This window comes from Micromys minutus, assembly GCF_963924665.1.
Source record: "Micromys minutus genome assembly, chromosome: 10".
NCBI classification, from domain to species: Eukaryota; Metazoa; Chordata; class Mammalia; order Rodentia; family Muridae; genus Micromys; species Micromys minutus.
The window spans coordinates 3287082-3309916 of record NC_137979.1 but is presented as its reverse complement, the minus strand read 5'-3'; the positions used below and the strand labels follow the sequence as shown (position 1 = coordinate 3309916).

Here is a 22835-nt window from a genome sequence, read left to right as displayed (position 1 = left end):
ACTGCCTGCTCGCAATAGATCTCACTGTCACACTCTAAAACACTGAGGTCCTCATCAAGGTGCTCATGCAACCGATCAATTCCTAAAGCTGTCACAAACGACGTGATGGTTCTGTAGACTCCTATGTCAGTCCTAGCTCAGGTGTAAGAATTTCACTCTGGTCAGACTTGGGGCAGTTAGTAGTTTAACTCAGTAATGGAAAGGCCAGCGGTTATTTGGTCACCAGGTTAGTTAAGTTCCTTCATTCTCTGGCCTGAGGAGGGTTCCATGAGAGTTGTCTTAAAGTCTGCCAGTGACCTAAGCCATGGCCATATGGTTGGCAGGTCAACCTTTGGCAGAAATAGGAGCACAAAAAAGATGTCAGCTTTAGTAAAACAGGAAAAATCATTTGGTGCTGGGGAGGAGTAGAAAGTGATATGGTAGGCTGTACCAAATCCAGAGAGTTTCTAATTAACAGCGGTTGGCCAAGCCATGACAGCATTTTTACCAGGACTGGCCTATGGTCAAATGCAGCTGTACTAATGCAGGCTCTATCTTCTGCAGGTGCCTTCCCTCCCTAGTGTGCCATTACACTCAGTGAGAGTGCTTCTATCTCTGGAGCTGTTGCAAGACAACAGGCTCCAGTATTCAAAGGCATAGAAATAAAAATAACAAAAGAAAGAATATGTCAAAACAAAGAAAATACAGAATCACACAAAATCCTCCTACCAGAGTTCTCTGCTAAAATATTAGCACTGGGTGTGGGATGGCACAGTCTTGGTTTTTCAACGTTAGAGCTTGCTTTCTTTAATTTTTTTAAATTCTTGATAAATCTGAATAGACCGGGTGTAGACACTAACACTAAGGTGCCACATGCATCTGCGTTCTGACAAGGACCTTGGGTGAAAGGCCCAGCTGTTCTTTGTTGTCATCCCTTTGATTTGGTTCCCTGAAGTTTTAGGTCCGACATGGGCAAAGTGTTCTTTCTAACCTTTGTCAACTGAGACACTCTAGAAATGAAGGCTTAAAGTCCTCACTTTGTCTCATTAGGGTGCCTGGAAGATGTGTGCTAGGCTTTAAGAGAAGAAAACTCCAGAGGAGCAGCCAGTGCTAACTGCAAGAGTCACTGCTGCTAACGGTGAGAGCTCCTGAAGCCCAGAGAGCTCAGAGACTAGCTGAAGGCTTTCCAGACAGGCAAAGCGTAAGCGAAGGTAATTCATTACTGTACCTTATCACCCTTTTTCACCGTCCTAGTTGTCAATTTACTGATGGCTTTCTTGGCTGCATCTCCAAGACGACGCTAAGAAAATGAAAAATAAAAAGACATTAAATGGACGATCTCTGAATAATAGCCCTCATTTTAGTTTGTGATGCTGAAGTCAGTACATGGTCTTTATTTTAAATAATTAAAGGTATGATGTCTATTATTCTAGACCACTTCTGCCATATTATGTAAGTAGATACTGAAAAAGCAATAAACATTTAGAAAATGGGCACCTATACCATCGATTCTGCGTTCTAGTTGAATAAAAAGTGTATCTGGCGAGACAAATGTGTGGCCTTCTGTCTCTGTCTGTTGGGTAAGGCCATGCTGTTGGTGCTGCTGTGTGCTCTAGGCTCACATTCTTGCTCAGAGGCTTTCCCAGAGGGCTCTGACAGCAAATGAAACTTCAGATCCCCACTAGATTACCACTACTGCACTGAAAACAGATGAGTGTCAAGTCTACTTCTGCCTCACAATATACTCTTGTGATCTTAGCAAAGGGTGACTGCTTGTCTAGGTTTAACTCAAGACAATTTCTAAAACTGTACTCATCCAACATGGCCAGACACAAATAGCAATTGCTGGACATCAACAACCCAAAGACAACATGACAGTGAATCTGTGGTCTTAAGGAGCCATGTGAATTTAGGAAATGAACAAGGAATACATCTCATGTGGTGGTGGGAGATGGGTCAGGAGTAGAAAAGAATGGCTGGGAAGGTTTTGAGGAAGTGATGTCAGAGCTCAGACCTGGAAAACTAGGCCAGGAGAAGTTAGTAAGACCCAAGGACAGAATGGGATTCTAAACAGAAGAATCAGAGTGCTTTGGGAGTCACACTGGGATGACAGATGCAAACTGAGACCGTTTCAGACTCCCACTCTACATACAACTATATTTTAAACTGAGCAGAGGCAGATCAAAAAAAAAAAAAAAACCGAAGGAATGGGGAGGGGAAAGAAAAACAAGGCAGAACTCACATTGTTCTGCAAGGACTCAAAAAGAAAACAGAAACAAAAGAGCGTCGGAGTAAAATTCAAAATAAAAACTAAAATAACTTAATGAACATCTTATCTATCAGAATGGTTTAACTATCAATATTTTGCTTGTAATTTCATCTAACAATCCCCCTGTATTCTAAGGATTCCAGTGTGTCACATCAACCTGTCACCTCATCCCGTCTTCATGTCTGTATCTCTGATAGGGCTTTTGTCTGATGGTACTGTCCTACTTAATAGAACCAATCCTTAATACTCTTACTGAAACTATATGCTTCAAATGTCTACACAGCATCTTTTTTCTTTTAAATGTTTTTTGAGCCTCCAGAATGTCTTCTGAGAGGTGGCTTGTATGAATCAGGATATGTCTAAGTAGTATTTAGCTGCTATGTTTTCAAGTTTCTTTTGGCCTGTGTCTCATCTATCACACTTTAATAAAAGCAGCCCTTTTTAAGACACAATGGGTTTATACTGCATATATGTAAGGGGCACATGGGATATTCACTTAAAAACACATTGAAACCCCATGGATAGAGCTTACTTAATCTCATGCGCTGCTTTAGAGACATCATTCTAATTTTCACAGACTGTTGTATTTCCTCTGTTGATTTCCCAAGACCACAGGTTAATTTTCACCTATTTGAGGGTTGCTGAGATTTTCCTATCAATTTATTTAATTTCAAGCAGGCAGAGAACACATGATATTTTGTGTAAACTTGACTCTTTTGTTCCACGGCAAAAAATGTTTATTCTGCTTTTGTCAGATGGAGCTCAATGAATGTCAACCAGGCTAAATTTGTGTTTCCTACACTGGCTGCTGTTTGGCTCTGTCAATCACTGAGATGGCAGAAGCTTCTGGGGTCCTTCCTCAGTGCAGGTCAGCTCTTTTCACCTCCCATTTAAAGCTTGAGCATTTAAGATTGTTACATCTTCTTGTTTAAGTGACTGCTTTATTAAGGATTACTTTGATCTCCAGTGTGATAGCTACTCCTGGTTGTCAACTTGACTACATCTGGAATGAGCTACAATCTGGAAATGGAGGGCACACTGTGATCTAGATCTTAAGGCTGGGAGATACAGGTTTCTGCCCTGGATCTTGACATGGAGCTCTTGAGGCATAGTGGCCATGAAAAGCTAAGACTCAGGCAAGGTAGTGCACGCCTTTAATCCCAAGAGACAAAAGTAATTATATCTCTGAGTTCAAGGTCAACCTGGGACACCAGGAAGGCATGGTGTGGGAGGAGCTGAGAGTTCTACATCTTCATCTGAAGGTCTCCAGGCAGTTAGGACCAGTTAAAGCCTACACCTACAGTGACAAGCATCCTCTAACAAGGCCACACCCATTCCAGCAAGGCTATACCTCCAAATAGCAGCACTCACTAGGCCACGCATATACAAACCATCAAACCCAGTGACTATACACTGGCATTAACGTTGAGCACTCAAGGTTTGTTTTAACTTGTTCCTAAGGTGCTGCTCGGTCAGGTTATTCCCACTTATGTATACAAGCCATGCATTTTTATATTTAAAGTGGGTTTTTTGTAGGCAGCACATAGATGACTCTTGCTTTAAAAAAAAAAAAAATCCGTTCTTAATCTCTGCCTTCAACTGATGTGTTTGCACCAAGTGTTTCAGATTGCAGGGTTACTGGATCTTTTATCTGTGCCTCTATCCGCCTGAAACTTGCTTTGTCCTCTATATATCCTTTCTTCTCTGTTGGGCAGTTATAACACACACAGTTTCACTTTGATTAATTTTGTGTGTATACATGGGACTGAACTCCAGGCACTGAGCTACCTCCATGACCTCAGTTACAAAATTCTTTATTCTACTAATTTAGTAACTGCTTTAGGGTTAATGCATGTATTTTTAGCCAGTTACATCACTGCTTTAAAAAATATATATAGTTCTGACTCCCCCAATCACTTTTGAGAGAAGGTCTTATTCTATATTCTAGGCTGGCATGAAATGTACAAGCAGCCAGCCTGGCTTTAATTTCATGCAATCATTTTCTTAAAAAATTTTATTGGATATTTTCTTTATTTACATTTCAAATGTTATCCCCTTTTCCAGTTTCCCCTCTGGAAACCCCCTATCCCATCCCCTCCCCCTGCTTCTGTAAGGGTGCTCCCCAACCTACACTGGGGGATTGAACAGGGCCAGGGACTGCTCCTCCCACTGATGTTTTGCCCTCATTCTTCAGTTGCTAAGATCCTGGGTGTGATCCACCATGCTGTGATTTCTTCCTCCTGTCTTTCATACTATGATCACCACCCCTTCTGCTTATTTAAATTCTATAAAATCAACAATATACTGTAACCTCATTTCACATTTTTTTAAAACTAAAAATTGTGATAAACATGCAGGTAGCATGACATTGACCATCTTAAACATTTGTGGCTCACTGAACTAAATATATCTGTGGTGCATCCAATCTCCCGCCTATAGCTCTTGGCAATCACTATTAATGACTCTGTGTATCTAGGTAGCCTACAAAAGAATGACCAATATCTCACTCTGCATAGTATTTCTCAAGGCTCTGCTGTGGCAGCACGTCTCGGAATTTCTTTCCTTTCTGAAGCTGACTCTCCACTTGGATGTGTATATACATTTCCTTGACAAAGGCTCTCGCTACGTACCCTATGCTAGTATATCATATTTGACAATCTCTGCCAAAGCTTGGCAGGTGCTGGATTATAGACATGTGCTCATATCACATTTTATTTACCTCTTCATATGCAGAGAAACTCTGGAGCTGCCTCAGCTTTTTGACTAATGTGAATTACGCTGGTACCAAAAATCTATCTGAATTCCTGCTAAGGTCTATCATTTGTAGAAACATCACACACATTTCTATAAGTGCATCCACTACTTATTATCAGTGTATTTATTCACTGGCAATGCACCAGCTTCATCCTTGTATCCATGCCAGTGGTTATTTTCTGTTCTTATCTCTCTCTCTCTCTCACACACACACACACACACACACACACACACACACACACACACACACCCTGATAGGTGTGAAGTGATTCTTCGACCTGACTTTTTCATTTGTACTTTGTTAATTAATGATAGATAAGCAACTTTCATCTGTTCATTGGCCATTTTCATATTTCTTTGGAGAAGTTTATATTCATGTCTTTTGTCTTTTTTTAAAAAATCATTTTTGTTAATGCAATGTAGTTCTTTATTTGTATGTTTTAATGCTTCATAAAATCTACAAGTTACAATTTCATTACATTTCAAGGATGTCTTTCTAATTTGTCGGCTGTATCTGTTGTAGAGAAATCTTTGATTTTAATATAATTTAGAATTACCAATTATACTTTTGTTACTTGTGCTTTTGGTTATATCCAAGAATCAATGTCAAATTAAAAAAAAAAAAAACAACCTGTTGTCCTGGTATTAAAGTTTTTATGGATCTTATGTTAAGGCTTGGTTCATTTTAATTTTCATATACAGTTTAAGCATCTAAATTCATGCTTTTATTTGTGGACCTCAGATTTCTCCAGCACCATGACTGAGAATCCAACAATTCTGGTGCTTACGCTGAAAGTCATCTGGCCAGACTTCCACAGGTTCATACATGTGTAATGCCAGTGCCACATTAATTAATATTCTTTTTATATTGTATACTAGCATCCCACTGAATTAGTTCTGCAGTAAATTTCTTTTTTTATAATTTTATTTATTTCTTATATACACTGTAGCTGTCTTCAGACACACCAGAAGAGGGCATCAGATCTCATTACAGATGGTTGTGAGCCACCATGTGGTTGCTGGAATTTGAACTCAGGACCTCTGGAAAAGCAGTCAGTGCTCTAACCATTCAGCATTTCTCCAGCCCCCTGCAGTAAATTTCAAATCACAAAGTTGGAGACCTTCGTTCTGTTTTAAAATACTGTTTTGGGTATCTGGGATCTCTCCATATTTTGTATGAATATTATGGTGGATTTCCCTGGCCATTCCAGTAAGGAAGAACACTTGGGATTTTAATAGGTATTCTTTTAAATCTGAAGATCATTTTGGGTAGTACAGATGTCTTAGCCACCTGAAATCTTTAGCACGATGAACTGGAATGTCACTAATTTAAAAATCTGAAACCAAAAAAATTCTGAAATCACATGCTCTAAAAAATTCAGACTTTGGCTCATTTTAGATGTCAGATTTTTACACTAGGGTTGTCCAGAAAGTAAAGTCTAAACAAATATTTCAAAACCCCAAAATCAAAAGCTAAAATAGTTCTGTCCTGAAATTGAGGTAAGGAACACCCAACTTACATCTGTGCCTTAATTCCTTTCACACATTTTGTGGTTTTCAGGATTCCGGTCTTACTGTTCCTGGCTGTGCTCATCACTACAGATGTCAGCCTTTTGTTCTTTCTGATGTCACCGCAACTGGAACAGCCTCTCACTTTTGTCTGCTTTCCTTTCACCTTTATTAACTTGTATTCTCAGTCAGGACTGTATGTATGTATGTATGTATGTATGTATGTACGTATGTATGTATGTACGTATGTATTTGTGTGTGCACATGCATGCATGCATGCATGTATGTATGTATTTGTGTGTGCATGTATGTATGTGTGTATGTATGTATATATATGTATATTCACATTTATTTATTGTATGTGTGTGCATATGCCATGGGGTACATGTGGAAATGAGAAGACAAACTATGAAGTTAGCTCTCTCCTACATTTATCAACTCAAGGGACTGAACTCTGGCCAATAGGCCTTTATGCTGAGCTATCCTGTTAGCACCTGGAATAGCTTTCTTCATTCCCATCTTAGAATATTTAGTTAACATCCATTTTTCTGAGAAAAAGACCATGTTAGGCATGAAACAAAGTTAGGAGATACTGTGACTTAGAGGTGGGTGGCTTAGAGAATATGAGCTAATCACCATGTCATGTCATGAACATGAAGGGACAGCAGGTTTTGGAAAGAGAAAGTGATAATTTAGTTCTGGATATACACCATTTCCAAAAGTCTGCTTGAGTGACTCCCACATCCCTGTCCTGCTCAGCCTATCAGAACTCGTTCACGTATGCAGCATGGTGGGACCACATCAGCTCCCAGGGCTCTCCTCCCTAGGCTTATCCGTTTCCTTGCTGTCTTGCATGAATGCTGGTCATCCTGCCTATTAGCTCAGTCTTCTCAAACGAGGTAGCCTACTTCACTGCACCGAGACTCTCCATAGTGTGTTCTGGGGACTTCTGACGGATATTCCTAGACACACCTCGTTTGCTTTTTCCCATTTCTCAGGGAATTAGAGAATCCTTGTTGCCTAGTGCCCAGTGTCTTGAAATTGTCTTACATTTTTTATTTCATTTTTCTTTTCAAACTGTTTCAGGTAGGAGGCCAAGCCAGGTTCACTACTCCATCTTAGTCCAAAGTGAATATATCACACACTTTAAGTATCACTCTGTGTGTGCACATGCACATGCGCTCGCATGTACACACACACACACAGATGAAAGAGCAAGAAGAGGGAGAGTGATTAAGAGAGATGAAACTGGCAGACAGACAGTATTTTGTAGCTCATACTAACCTTGCTTATGGCTCTACCTAGTGAATGCTAAGACTATGGGACTGGTTTCCACACCTGGTTGTTATTTATTATTTAAAAAAGACAGTTACTTGTTTTATATAACACCCTACAATTTAAATCTAGCCTTTTGTTCCTTCCTGATACTATTTTTCACTTGGTCCATCACATTTTTATTTTAATTAATTTATTGCATGTGTCACATGTTTAGCATGCCGAGTATGCAGAGATCAGAGTATAACTTATGGAAGCCAAGTTTTTCCTATTACTTGGGTTCTGCTGATGAAACTCAGGTTGTTAGGCTGAGTGGTCAGCAACTTTAGCTACTGAGCCATCTTGATGGCTCTGCCTCATTTTGTAATAAAACCAGTTGTTAGCACTGGAGATGAGACTCTGTAGGATGCTTGCTGAGCATGCATGAAGCCCTGGGTGTCCCAGGACAGAATAAAGCTGGTTTGCTGGTCATTTTTATTCCTTGTGTTCTCTAACATCCTCATCTAGGATCTAGACAGATGCTTTAAGATGACACACAGATTGGCTAGCACATACAAGGCCTGGAGTACTCTCAGGACTGCAAGACAAAAGCTAGAAAAAAAAGGACACCTAGACAATTTTGTACTAACTCAAGTGTCTACGAACAGTAGCCTCGTTTCATATCAGAGGCTAATGTTACACAGCTCTTGAAAAGTGCATTTCCCAAGGATTTCTGACTGTTCTGACTGGAACTCACACCACTATTTCTTCTGTTTCTCTCTTATTCCAAAATTCTCACGGTTTTGTTCTGTGTCTGTGAATGCCTGGGTGTAGGCCAGGGGCTGATGCTGGAAGTTTTCCTTTGTTCTGTTTTGGGAACAGGGTCTCACAGAACGTGAAGCTCACTAACTAGTCTGGCTAGCCAGTGAGCTCGGGGACCTCCCTATCTTTCTCAGGCTGAGGTTACAGGCATGTTATAGGTGCTTTGGATCCAAAGTCAGTCCTCATGTATCTTTCCCGAGCCCTGAACATCCTGAATTTCTATTTTCTTCATCAGCACTGTTGTTGTCTTTGTCCACAGGGATTTTCTGTGTAGCCCTGGCTGTCCTGGAACTCAGAGATCTGCCTGTCTCTGCCTGCCAAGTATGGGGATTAAAGGTGTGTGCCACCACCACCTGGCTTACAATTCTGATTTCTAATTTCATTAATTGTGTTTTCATCCTACTACTGCTAGCAATTAAGACTACAGATTGAAACCTCAACTTTTTATTATACTAAAAAAAATGTACTTCTAAAAAAAGTTCCTTTGGAACGGTAAACACAGCCCCCTAATTAAGAATACTTGTTGCTCTTGTAGAGACCCAAGTTAGTTCCCAGCACTCACATAGTGGTTATTGTCAGCAGTAACCCTGGTTCCTCCTCAGACTTCTGAGGGCTGTAAGCATGCAAATGGTGCAAATACACACACACACACACACACACACACACACACACACACACACACACGAGTCATATACAAACACTCCCATACATAAAATAAAAATAAGAAAGTCTTTAAAAGTTCTTTGAAGTAAAATAGTGTCTTCTGGACATGCCAGGACTCACATCCATGAATTCATAGCAGCTATGGCTGTTTGCACAAGACCAAGGCAGCCAATGTGTGAACATGGAGAGGGAAAGGGTTCATGACCCCACTCCTGGATGAGGAGATACTGAGGGAGAATCAGTTCTCATAAGGATGTGGTCCCTAGTGAGGCAGCCATGCTCTGTGGGATGGCTCTAACAAGCACAAGCTGGGTGCAGGGCTACTTAACGAGGACATGAAGCAGAAAGTGAGAGTAGATACAGGCAGAGTTAGAGGTCAACATGATCAAGATATATCATATAAAATTCCCAGAGAATAAATTATGACACTGATACAGGCCCTCGAAGAGCTTCTCTCTGCAGCTGTGCCAGCATTTCAGTAGCTGTTTGTTTACACTTATTTCTAATTTTCACTTATTCACTCGTGTTTCCCAAGCTGACTGGGCCTCAGACTTCTGGGCTCACAGCGATCTTCTTGCCCCAGTCTCCTGACAAACGCATCCACCACACCACCTTCCTTACACTCTGGCAATTAATACGTTATGTAAAAAAAGCCATGATCCCAAGTTCAGAACATGAGATGAAGTACAGGAGGTTTAACTTCCAGTTTCTTCCTTCCTGTTTCCTTTCCTCCCCAGATAATAAGTACTTATTCCTTACATTGCTTCATTTTGAAATTAAATATACATGTTAAGTATACATACATGTAAAGATATATGCTATGCATATCCATACATAGAAATACATTTTCATAGTTCCCTTTATCTACAACTGCATATGTCAAATTTCTGTAGCTCGCTTTTACCTTAATAATACACCCAAGAGCTCACTCTATAGGAGCAAACAGTGACCATCAGTGCTCCCTTCATATCTGCAGCACTGAATGAGTACAAATCACTCAGCACGGACTATGGAGAGACTACGTTAGCAACCAGATCTCTACTTCTAGATGTCTGATCATTTCAAGTCTTGTCATCATAAGCAGTGATCAGACTAGTACAGCTACTTTTTGTTTGTTTGTTTTTTTTTTCTGAGACAAGGTTTCTCTGTGTAGCCCTGGCTGTCCTGAAACTCACTCTGTAGACCAGGGTTGGCCTTGAACTCAGAGATCCGCCTGCCTCTGTCTCCCGAGTGCCACCATCACCTGGCACAGCTACCATTTTTATCTTCAGTAAATTTATCATCAGGTTAGACTACTACTCTGGTGTGAGGTTAAGCAAAGAATAATCATTTATATAATTAGACCAGGCATTATAAATTGCCCCCTCACAAGAATCATTATTAACCTACAAGAATTTTCTCAAAAAAGCATATTATCAAATTTTTTTATTTCTTTAGCAAATGGCACAATAAGAAATGATATTTCAATATGGTCTTATCATATCTTTGAAGGAGGCTGAGTATTCATCATTTAAAATACTATTATATGCATTTCATTTTAAGATGGTCTCTATTCATTTTACTTATTTAACACTTATATAATTTGTGTATGGTATATACATGTGTGCAGATGTGCTTGTGCATGTATATATGTTCATGTAGAGGCCAAAGGATGACATTAGGCATCTTCCATCTTGAGACAAGGTCTCTCACTGAACCTGGGCCTTGTCACTCTGGTTTAGTATTACTGTACCTTTAGAAAAGCTTGACTGACCCCCTCACTCCTTAGGGAACGAAACCCAAACTCCCTTTCCTTTCCTCCATTCCTAATGTTCCTATTCAACTCTTCTCTATCTGTGGAAAATGATCCACTTCCCTTCGATCTATCTGATGAGGTCTTAAGTCTTATTCATTCTCTGGAGTGAAATTCAGCTCAAACGTCACCACATCCTCCGTGAAGTGTCTATGACTCGACAACAACTCCAAACAGAGTTTCTATCATGCAGGGCCTGAGCCATGCTGCCTGCCTTCTCAGAAGAACAGGGCTCACTCTCTTTTGCACTGACTTGGTATGACATGCCAAGCAAGCTCTTTGCTAAATCACAAGGATTTACAATGAATGTTTTCAAACACCCTGGTCTTTTTTTGTTTGTTTGTTTTGGTTAAACAGATTTCTTTTCTTTCTTTCTTTTTTTTCAATTTATTTATGTATTATATAAAAGTATACTGCAGCTGTCTTCAAACACACCAGGAGAGGGCATCGGATCCCATTACAGATGGTTGTGAGCCACCATGTGGTTGCTGGAATTTGAACTCAGAACCTCTGGAAGAGCAATCAGTGCTCTTGACTGCTGAGCATCTCTCCAGCCCAAACACCCTGCCTGATCTTAAAGGCAGGGGGAAAAAAAAAAAAAAGAAATCTTAAACTGTTGTCTAACATTTGAAAAGGTATGAGGTCTCTCTATGCTAAGTCCTATTTATTTACATAGACTTATTGTTAATAAAAGGCATCCAAGTAGGTGCAGCATCTAAAACAAATGACAAGACACTGACTATTCAGATCAAAATATGTACTTTCTGAGCTTCAGAAATTGTTAAACCCTGAAAAACATAATAAAATTCATTCTACTATGTTAAAGTGATGACCATAGACTTCTTCACTGAGAAAACTCTTTAATACGTATACTATTTCCATCTATCCCACTTTAGAAAGAAGTAAAACCTGTCATTTTCAAAGATTAAATGTGTGAGTGCAAATCATTAGCTTTCCTGATGCAGGGAAATTCAATATATATAAAATTCTTTGTTTATTTGTGTGTGTGTGTTTTGTTTTTGAAGACAGGGTTTCTCTGTGTAGTCATAGCTGTCCTGGTACTTACTTTGTAGACCAGGTTGGCCTTGGATTCAAAGATCCAACTGCCTCTGCCTTTTTGAGTGCTGGAATTAAAGATGTGTGCCACATGCCCAGCTTAATTCTGTATTTCTGTATCAGGTATGCAAATGCATTATTGATTTGAAACTAAAAAAGAAGCATGTGCCACATGCAAAATGATCTACAGTGTAATTACTACCCAATGCTGGAAAGTTAATTTGGAACGTGGCCCTTCTGAGCAGTGAGCATCAAGATGGTATTCTGTGAAGAAAAGCTCGATTCTCCTTTCAGCTCAGTGTTTCCTTTGCTAATACTTTACGCTTCTTCTTCTCCTTCTTCTTTTTTTTTAAACAGCCTAAGGTTCCAACCAGTTGAGCTATTGCCACCTTCATATTAAATTTTAATAAGCTAAGCTTTTTAAGCCACATAAAAATTTCATCAAGCACTTCTCAACCTTAGGGAAAACGGAAAGAGGAAAAAAGGTCAGAACATCACTTTCTACTAAAGGATCGTCTGGAGAGGGATGCTCTGAAAGGAGCTGCAACAAAAGCTAGGAGACAAGCGCCCGTTGTGGCCTGTGCCAGATGGTGAGTTTTTTTACTCCTTCATCACATGTCGGACCCACTGAGGGTGCTATTTAAAGCACAACCATCAAATACCAGGCTCCAGGACAGCCCTGAGTTTTTCAAAGGCCTTTGCATGTGCCCCATTCAGGTCTAATATTATCAGTGGACTTCTGATTAAAATGTTTTCCGAAGAACTCCTGATTATCCTATTTTTGGTGTCCTATATGATATATTACAATAAGATTATTTATGATTCATATGGTATTTAATAATAATAAACCCAAATCTTTTTAATCTAGTACATACTACCACTCCAGGTAAGAAGAAGGGCTGTCTAGGGCTTTGGCCTTGAACAGACACCAAGTGCTGAGGTCTCTAGTTCCCTTACTGTCCCACAGACTCCCATCACTGTGCTGCAGATGTCTTCAGCCCAGAGCTGCCTACAGGAACAGCCACAGCCAAGAGAAGCCTGACTGTCCCAACCAAAATACCTGAAGAGTGGACTCATTGTCAGGAACCCTCTAGAGCAGTGTCTGCTCCATTCCAGTCAAGTGCCAAAGAGAAAATGTTCCTCATCCTCCCAACCTGGCATAGCTGTCACTCAGTGGAAGGCCATCTCCCGACCCTCACTGCTTGCACAAGCAAGCTGAGTGCACTGGTCAGACAAGTCTAGTGCATGCCCCATTGGCACAGTCCACGCTCTCCTATGTACGTAAAGCACCAGAACTAAAACCAAAATTTCTATCATAACACAAGCAAATTAAGCATCATTAACTCTTCACATCAGACTTTAAACAACTGGAAACAAGACAGTTCTTAATACATAGGTCAAAGAGGACGTGTTAAATGAAAACAAGGCCGAGCATGCTGGTGCATGGCTATCATCCCAGCACTTGGGGCCTGAAGCAGGAGAGTACAGAACTGAATGAAAGCATGTGCCAGAGTCTGTGAAGGAGAGCAAAAAAAGTGCTGAGAGAAATGTATAGCACAAAATGTGTGCATTAGGAGAGAAATGGCTTCAGCCAAATGACTCTAAAATGTAATGCTTTAAACATTTAGAAACAAAGGGAATATCTTCATGTGACAAAGAACTTTTTACAATTGATACTAAAAAATTTCAAGGGAAAATTCACAAATTAAACTTTATCAAAATTAGAAAATCCTCAATAATTTGTTTGTCAAGACTATTAAAGTGACTGAATAGACAAACCAGGAAGAAAGTATTTGCAAAGCACATTATCCGACAAAACAAATACCATATCTAAATACATAGAGTCTAAAAACCCAATGCTAAGGCGATGGCTCAGTGGCTAAGAACACTGGCTGCTATTCCAGAGAACCTGAGTTTGATTCCTAGCATCTGTGGTAGTTCACAACTGCCTGTAACTCCAGCCCCAGGATATCTGACACTCCCCCTGTTCTCTGAGGTCACTTTATGCATGTGGTGCACAGAGACAAGAATCCAGGCAAATACACATAATAAAAATGTACAAAAAAAAAAAAAAAAAAAAAAACCATTTAAAAATCCTCAATAGTAAAAGACAAAGAATCCAGGAAGAAAATGGGACTTGAGCGGACATTTCACCGACGCAAACTATGCTCAGGGCAGGGGGATGGCTGTCAGCACAGTGACTGCTACACAAGCATGAGGACATGAAACTATTTTTCTGTGCACACACACAGACACTCATATAGGTGACCATGGGAGAAATGCACATTACAATCACAAAAGAAATGTTAATCTATCAAATCCTGTCAAAACATGGAGAAACTGGAGAGCCACACAATGTCAGTAGAAACGTAAAATAATGGAGCATCACTTTTTAAAAAAATACTAAACATTTACTTATTTTGTGTTCAGAAGTTATACATTTATTCCATGGAGATGAAAACTCATGGTCAGACAAAAACCAGTACATGAACATCACATCTGATTAGAGTCCCATGTTAAAAATTATTCAGCTATTCTCCAATGAGTGAATAGCTAAGTAAATTACAGTACAGCCATACCATGGAATACTACTCACCAATGAAAGAGAGTTACTGAGGTATACAGCTTGGAAGGACTTCAAGGGAACTATGCTAAAACAAAGAGGAAACCTAGCTCTCTAGGTGAAGTACACTCTGACTGTCCCTACAACATTCTTGAAAAGACACCAGAGATGAGGGTTAGGTTTGTGGTGAAGGGTTAGGGAAGGGTGTCTCTGTCTATGAGGGAACACTGGACCCTTTCCTTACAGAAAAGCTGTCCTACACAAGAGTCTGCATGAAATGGAGCTGAGCTGCACACATGCACGTCCAAGAGCACAAATCAAACAGAACAGCTCTAAAGGCAGCAGCGAATCCACTACCGCAGTGGACCTGTGCTGTGGGAGTTACTATAGCTTGGTGAGATGCAACAACTGGGGAGGTGGAGCTGTACTGCTTCAATAAATCAATCAAAGCAAGGGCACCACCCTAATGCTTAAAAGGGTGATGCTGAAAAAATGCAGACAATCTGGATTGAAACCATACACGGCACAGATGAGATGCCAGGGTCAGGCACAGCCCACTGTAACACACATTCTGAGGGATTTTGTTTTTGTTTTTTTTTTTGCCATTAAAGACACTTCTGAGTAGTTATGGAAAACCAAGAGAGCCAATAGGTCTGGAAATATATTAAATAAACACTCATTTACTGAGTCTGATAGTCACGGTGTGATTATGTAAAACAACATTTTCTTTCATTTCGTTTCCTTTTTCAAGCTGAGATAGGAACGGGCTATGTAGCTGGCTGTGAAGGGCAGATAGGAACTCGCTGTGCGCTCCAGCTGGCCTTGAAATCCTGACTGCAGGCATCACAGGTGCACCACATACCTGCCATGTGCTTGCTTTGTCGCTGCTGTCGGCTTTGTTTTTAAATACATTACATAAAGAAATACTTAAGCTGTGTGATCACAAGAGCCTCATGGATTGCGGCTGGTTAGCTCACCTGGTTCCTGTCGCGAGCATTTGTGTACCTGATCTTCTGAATGAAGTAGAATATGAGCCACGCGGAAGAAATGACCATCAGGACAATGAAGGATATTGACACGAAGACTAGAGAGCTGCGGCTGAAGCTCTTGGGCGGCATTCGAGTTCCAACAGCTATTGTCATTTGTACAGAGATGTTTTTCTCCAGATAACTCAGAATATCCTTACCCCTCAATTCTGTTATCATGACAGCAATAATATCTCCCGTGCCTGTAATGTAAAACAAACACACAGACTCGTGACACGTGAAATTCATAGGGACATCATATAAATATATACATATGCTCCACAGAGAAATCACCATAATTTTTGCTAAGGTTTACAGACTCAATTAACACGAGGCTGCGGCTGTGACACTGACAGGTGTGAAAACAGGTACAGTACTCCAAACAGGTAATGTGGTGTTAACAATTCATGAACTGCCTTACAAGTAGCATGTAGAAACACTGTGACTAAATCAGGGTGAGTCTACAGGATAAAATCTTTCTGTAGCAATCGATCTTGAAAGTTCTAACAGAAAAGTACTGTCATTTATGGTGTAAACAGGTGCCCTTGCACTAATCACCCTCACACGCACTGCCGAGCAAAGAACTAGTATAAGAAACAGAAAGAAGGCTACCCCTTAGGGCACACACTTGGCTGCGGAGTAACAAGTGCCAGATGACAACATCTTTTACTGACATCTGAAACTAACTCTGGTCTTCTGTCTAGAGTAAAGCTCCTTCCAGAGCACTTCTGGATCTCAAACTAACAATTTTCCCCACCCTGTTTGGAGACAGTACCTCACGTTGCTTAGGCTGGTGTCAAACTTACTTTTATGTTACAGTTTTCCACCTTGTTTAACCATGCCCAGTGCACTCAAATCCTCTAGGCAGGCCCAATTTCAACTTTCTAGACTACTACCTGTAATGGTAGCCTACAGTTTCTAAAAACCATTCAGAGTTCTGTCCACAGGCACAAATTATATAAGTTAATTACAAGGAGCTCAGTTGTTTTTCCAAGTACTTTTCTCACATGGTTTCCAGGGGCTGTTTTACCCCTAAGCATACCACAGGCCAGTACTCCATCTGTCCTCCAATAGAGAACAACTTCTCAGTTTATTTTAAGGCGACAGGAAGCTTCTGTACCACATGCAGCTGTTGGCAACTGTCCTTTCTTAAGGGAAAGTTAAGTGTGACAACATTTTACAATCTATCTTTTCCAAAGTCCTGGAGAAAGACTGGAGGCTAGGCTTCCCATATTATTTTGGAGGAGAGAAAATTATAAGCACTTATGTGAGTATGAAGGAGAGTGTGCATCTAAATACAAAATACCCTCTACAGACAAGCAAGCAGAGCGTCCCAAACCCGACCTTTCGAAGCTCCTTCAGTGAACATGAAATATTTGTCTTTATATCTTGTTACCTTTAGCAGTCGAGAGGCAACAGAAACTCAGTAACAAAAGTTTTCAGAAAAATATAGCCCAATGAAATATATATTTGTACAGTACTGTGTTCAAAAGATTTTTAGTCACTTTATTAGAGTAGTTGTTTATTGGTTTATTTATTTTTGCTTAAAAATCTATAAACAAAAACAAAACAACCAAATGAAAACTAGCACTATTAAGTTAACATCTGCGTCTGGTCAGTGAGTTAAAAAGAATCATTGGTTTAAATTTCCATTTAGAAACCTTAAGTTTGTGCTTCTACAGTGTTGATCAACAGGCATGATCTGTGGTGTCACGATACCAGGTATGGCTATAAAGTAACTGAGACGGATCCCGCAAACCACATGTGACAATCAGTCTCATTGCTTTATAATCACACCAAGCACAGTTGGTTTTAGAAATCAGTTCTGAGGCTCCCTCTTGAAGACTCAAGCTGGAAAAGTAGTGGGGAGAGCTGCACAGGTAGCCAAGGGAACCAATCCAGTAATCTCCTTAACGGAACACTAAATGGGCGCATCAACTAATCTCAACAGGAAAGCTGTTTGGGAAAGAAAATTTTAATTAGTTCAACACTTGTCCATATTCACTGAGCACATACCAAGGTCAAGGTTTTCGTTCACTTCTTTCATTTTTCCTTTCCCTTCTTAATGGGTAAGGAGAGTACCTCATCTTAATTGGTGTGTACAGCACATCTACTCGTGGGAGACAAGAGAATAACCCTCCCGGTAACCTTATCATCCTGGCACGAGGAAGAGGAGAACGGACAGTGCTGCCAAAGGAGACTGAAAATGATCGAACGGAAAAGTCACAGCAGCACATCTGAACTCTAGTGACGAAGCGCACTGTAAACCCTCCTAGAAATGTCCCTTTCTCCCCAACATCTAGAGCTGGGCTGTGTTCAAAGAACATCATAAGATGGCTTGGACATTTAAAAATGGGGATGTGACTAAAGAGATGGCCAAGACCACTGGTTGATCTCGCAGAGGATGTGGTTTGGTTCTCAATACCAATATGGCAGCTTGTAACTACTAAAACTCCAACTCTAGAGGGAGCGAACTCTCAAAGGTGCAAACAGACTCATGCAGGCACACACGCACATTTACAAAAGTGAATAAACATTAAAAACAGGAAGAAACAAAAAACTCTTGGGAGAGTTGGTACAGATTCAGGAGGGATGATGACAACAGAGGAAACCTCAGGATGAAGTTAGGACCCGAGCAGCAGTAACCGGTAGGAAAGAAGGGTTGATTAAACTGTAGTGACAGAAGCATTTAAGCAGTACAAAGTGTGGCAAGACCAGCCTTCTGCCTGTGTTCTCAAACACCAAGACATGGCTTAGGAGTCCCATACCTTTCAACAACCAGGCAGCATGCGCTCCTTTCTACTGCTGTGGCTAATACCAAAGCCAAGGCGACCTATGGCAGGAAGGCTTGTTCGGTTTATAGTCCCATCTTGTTGGGGAAACATGGCAGCAAACAGCAGGCATGGCAGTAGGAACCGGGTGCCAAGAGCTCCCATCTTTTAAAAACATTGTTAATTTTAATTTCAATTATGTGTGCATCCAAGTTGCAGTTGCCTGTGGAGACCAGGAGTCACAGATCCCCTGAAAGGGAGTTACAGGCAGTTGTGAGAGGCCTGATGTGGGTGCTGGGAACTTAACTCAGGTCCCTCCAAGAGCAGAATGCACTCTAAACCTCTGAGCCATGTCTCCACTCTTGCTTCTTCAACCATAAGCACTAAGCCGAGAGAGCCGTAGTAAATTCTGGGAATCTTTAAACTCTCAAAGCTGGACTCCACTAATATACACCTTTTCCAACAAGGCCACACCTCCAAAATATCCCCAATGGTACCACCCTCTAGAGACCAAGAGTTCAAATATGAACACCTATGGAGGACGTTCTCATTCAAGCCACCATCGCTTTTCTTAGAGATGACAGTGAAATACAGAATATTATGATCCTTTAACCCCAGCACTCTGGGGGCAGAGGCAGGTGGGTCTCTGTGAGTTGGAAACTAGCCTGGTCTATAGAGTTCCAGGACAGTCAGGGCTACAGAGAGACCGTGTCTGGAAAAACAACAAAATCACTTAATTTTATGTTTATATGTATACGCTTATCTGTGTATCTCCCATCGGTTCCCTGGAACTGGTGTCACGGGTGGTTGGGAATCGTCCCGTGTGGGTTCTGGGCACTGAACTCAGGTCTGCTGGAAGAAAGTTAAGATGGCACTCTTAAACACTGAGCCATCTCTCTAGCCTGCCAATTTATTCTTTAATAGGATTTTATGTTTCGTTAGTACCTTAGCATGACTACTTAAATTTGTAATTCTTCCCCTTTTATTCTGGGAATTTTCTTCTTTTCTTCATAGCTTATTTTTATTCTATGTGTACTGTTATTATGCCTGCATATACAGACGTTCGCGTGTGAGGGTATCTGTACCTGGAGTTACAGACAGCTGGGAGCTGCCACATGGGTGCTGGGAACTGAACTCTGGTCTTCTGGAAGAACAGCTAATGCTCTTAACTACTGAACCATCTCCCCAGTCCCAGCATTTTAAAAATTTTCAAATGGAAGTTTTAATACTATGAGAGCATTCAGATAATCTTTGTTTAGAAACACTCCTGCCTTTCTCCGTGCTTTTTTTTTTTTTTTTTTTTTTGCTCGACCAACTGAGAGATTACAACCAATAGGACATTTCGATTTTCAATAATTCAGGAGTATCTCCTAAGAACAAGGTTATTTCAGTTGTGCATAAGGTGTTAATTATATTAAAACTTTACTTCTGATAAAATGTATTCAGCGTTTAATACACTTTATATTAAAATATTCTTACTCAGCCTAACAATTCAACCAAGGGCTGTGGACACTGTACCTGACTATCTTGTCTCATTAGTTTTCCAAAGGGCTCTAACACGCCCACATTTGGTAAACATAGCACTGCCAAGCCTTGCCCTTTTCCCTCTCTCTTCCCTGTAAACCAAAGATTATTTCCCTAAAGCTAGCCATAAAGGTCTATTCCCTTATTTGGACATTTTTTTATGCCAGACTCATTCCTGAGGCTGACTACCTAGGACTAGCAATCAAAAGCCCCCTTTGGTTCACATAATTAGCATGTCCAATCAAAATATACAACTACATCCTAGCCCATTGTAATACAGACTTTTCTCAACTCCCCTCCCCTTTTCTTAAAAATTATACCTGCAAGGTCATTTGCTGCTGTTTCTCTGCCTGAGTTAGAGAGCAACCATCTTTACCTTTATTCCCAGCTAAAGGATCTCTCTGTGAAAATAGGTGTTTGCGTATGGTCTGTGCCTAATCTGGGCTCTGGGAAGGAGTTCCCTTCATTTTCTTTGATCTAAAATAGGTTTTTAGTCATTTTTAGTCCACTGTTCATGACACTGACTTAAAAAAAACACAGATATTTATTTATTTAGAGTATGTATATGTGTGTGTGTACACACATGGTTTTTGGGTTGGTGGGAAGTGTCTTTATCTGTCTAGTCACCCAGTTATCTTGCCATCCCTGTTTGTGTTTTCAAGACTAGGTATTACATAGTCAAGGCTGGCCTTGAAACTTGCTATTGCTGAAGACAACCTTGTGCTCTGGATACTCTTGCCCTTACCTCAAGTAAGGTGGCGACAGCTGTGAACCACCAAGTTGCAAGATGCTGCCCTTTTTGAAGAGTCGAAGACAGACATTTTGATAATGCCTTTCTATCTGGATTCATTGGATCACTTCCTGAAGGCTGTTCTCTTATTGTTGGTAGGGGAGCTATGAGGTAATCTCTTCCTTCCTCTCCTCCCTCCCTCTCCAGGGAATCACCTCAGGAAGCAAAGGGTGTTTACTTTCATTATTGATGGCAAACTTTATAACTTGAATTACTAATACCTGCCAGATTTCATTATAAATAAATGCATTTCTATTAATTAATAAGCAATCTGTAGAGTAATACTTTCTGATCCTGTGAGTAGTGAGAGCCTCAAAAAGCTTTTATTCAGTGCTCTCAGTGTCCACTGATGAAATAATTTCTATAATGGCATCGACAAAACTGTTATTTTCTAATCTCCAGAAGAGACTCTGTCATCAGAGTCATTAACAAGATTCTCCATTCAGCTTTACCCCCATGGGAACAGAACGAAGCTGGGCTTGGTGCTATGCCTTCAGGAGGCTGAGGCAAGAGGATAGCAAGTTCGTGGGAAGCCTAGGTAAGCCAACAAAACAGTCTCAAAATGAATGAAAAAAGAGAGAGAGAGAGAACTAAGGTATGGCTCAGTTGGTAGAGCTCTTGCCTGGTATGTAAAAGCCCAGGGTCTGATCCCCAGTGTCACACAAAATCAAGCATGATGCACATGTAACACCCGGTACTCAGGAGGTAGAAGGGTCAGAAGTTCAAGGTCATCCTTGATTACATAGCAATTTGGAGGCCAGCTTGAATACACAAGTCTCTAAAAGCAATAATAAAATAAAGAGGCTGGGTAAGGTGGCTCATGCTTATAATCACAGCATTGGGGAAGCTGAGGCAGAATGATTTCACTGAGTTCCAGGACAGTCTGAGCTACAGAGTAAGATACTGTCTGAAAAACAACAAACACACAGTAAGGCAATCAAAAGGGGTTGGGGACAGCTCAGTGGCAGTGGGCTAGTGCAGCAAGTGTAATGCTACACCACAAAGTACTACCACCAAAGGCCACAGAGCTGCTGCTGGGTCATCTGTCTTTCTGAGAAACAAACAAACAAGCAACCAAACACAGCATTGACTACCACATGTTCTATATTTCAATGACAAAAGGCTGAGTGGGAAAATATAATGCCCTTATAATCATGTTTGCAATAAGTCAACTTTGAGGTGCCAAAATAGGAACCTTAGAGGCAGCCTTTTTGGGGGCTCTGGAATCAGAAGGTCTAAGATTCATTGATGCACACTGTATAACCTGTCTGAATGTCAGTTTTGCTTTTCAAATAGGTACTGACTCCAAATTTCACTGTAGATGCTGTTACTCACAGAAAATAATAAAAGGAACTCAAAAAGCATACTACAGAACAGAGAACTCCACTCCCTTCCGAGCTGTCCCTGCTAACTCGGGAGGCACTCTGCTACCTGCAGACCTCCCTGATGCCAAGAAGATTCAGGCCTCCGCTCAGAGAGTGAGTCTTCCCAGTTGGGAAGTAGCAGAGCTTCCTTCCTTTACCCCATCTTGGAATAAGTCTCGTGCCCAGCATAGTGCAGATGGAATACTGGGGGTGGGGAAAAGAGCTACCTGAGCCCAGTCCACCAATGGAGAAAGGAGCCTTAGCTTTTCTGCTGCAAGCTCGCCTGTTTTCTAGATGCAACATCTGTGTAAGAGCCCTCTTAAAACAGGACATTTCAATCTGCCAGCTAAGTTCAAGTTACTCTGCAAAGCTCTAAGGAGTTTCAAAACTCAGAGACATGCTCAAGGTCATGCTTACTCCCCATACCTCACCTTTTCTCATTTTTTGTTTGTTTGTTTGTTTGTTTTCTGTTTTGAGACAGGCTTTCTCTGTGTAGCCCTGGCTGTCCTGGAACTCACGGAAACCCCCTTGCCTGGGCCCCCTGAGTGATGGGATTAAAGTTATGCAGCACAAGTACCTTCAATGGCACCTTTATAACTAGAGTATTCCTGCAGACCCCAGGGGTGTCAAGCAGAACATGTCAAGCTAAATTAACGAGACCGAAATCATCCCAGAGTTCTAAATGTCTACTGAGATGGTA

General features: G+C 40.8%; 1 protein-coding gene across 3 annotated transcripts in view; it reads right to left on the bottom strand.

Moving 5' to 3' along the window:
• The window catches only part of RNF130 (ring finger protein 130), a 98139-nt gene that overhangs the window by 33017 nt on the left and 42287 nt on the right, over positions 1-22835 (bottom strand). For all 3 annotated transcript variants that reach the window (XM_080922291.1, XM_080922292.1, XM_080922290.1), the window contains exons 3-4: positions 15639-15889; positions 1208-1279 (exon numbers count right to left, since the gene is read on the bottom strand). In XM_080922291.1, the coding sequence (XP_080778417.1) occupies positions 1208-1279; positions 15639-15889 (323 nt within the window). The remainder of the gene's footprint in view (positions 1-1207; positions 1280-15638; positions 15890-22835) is intronic.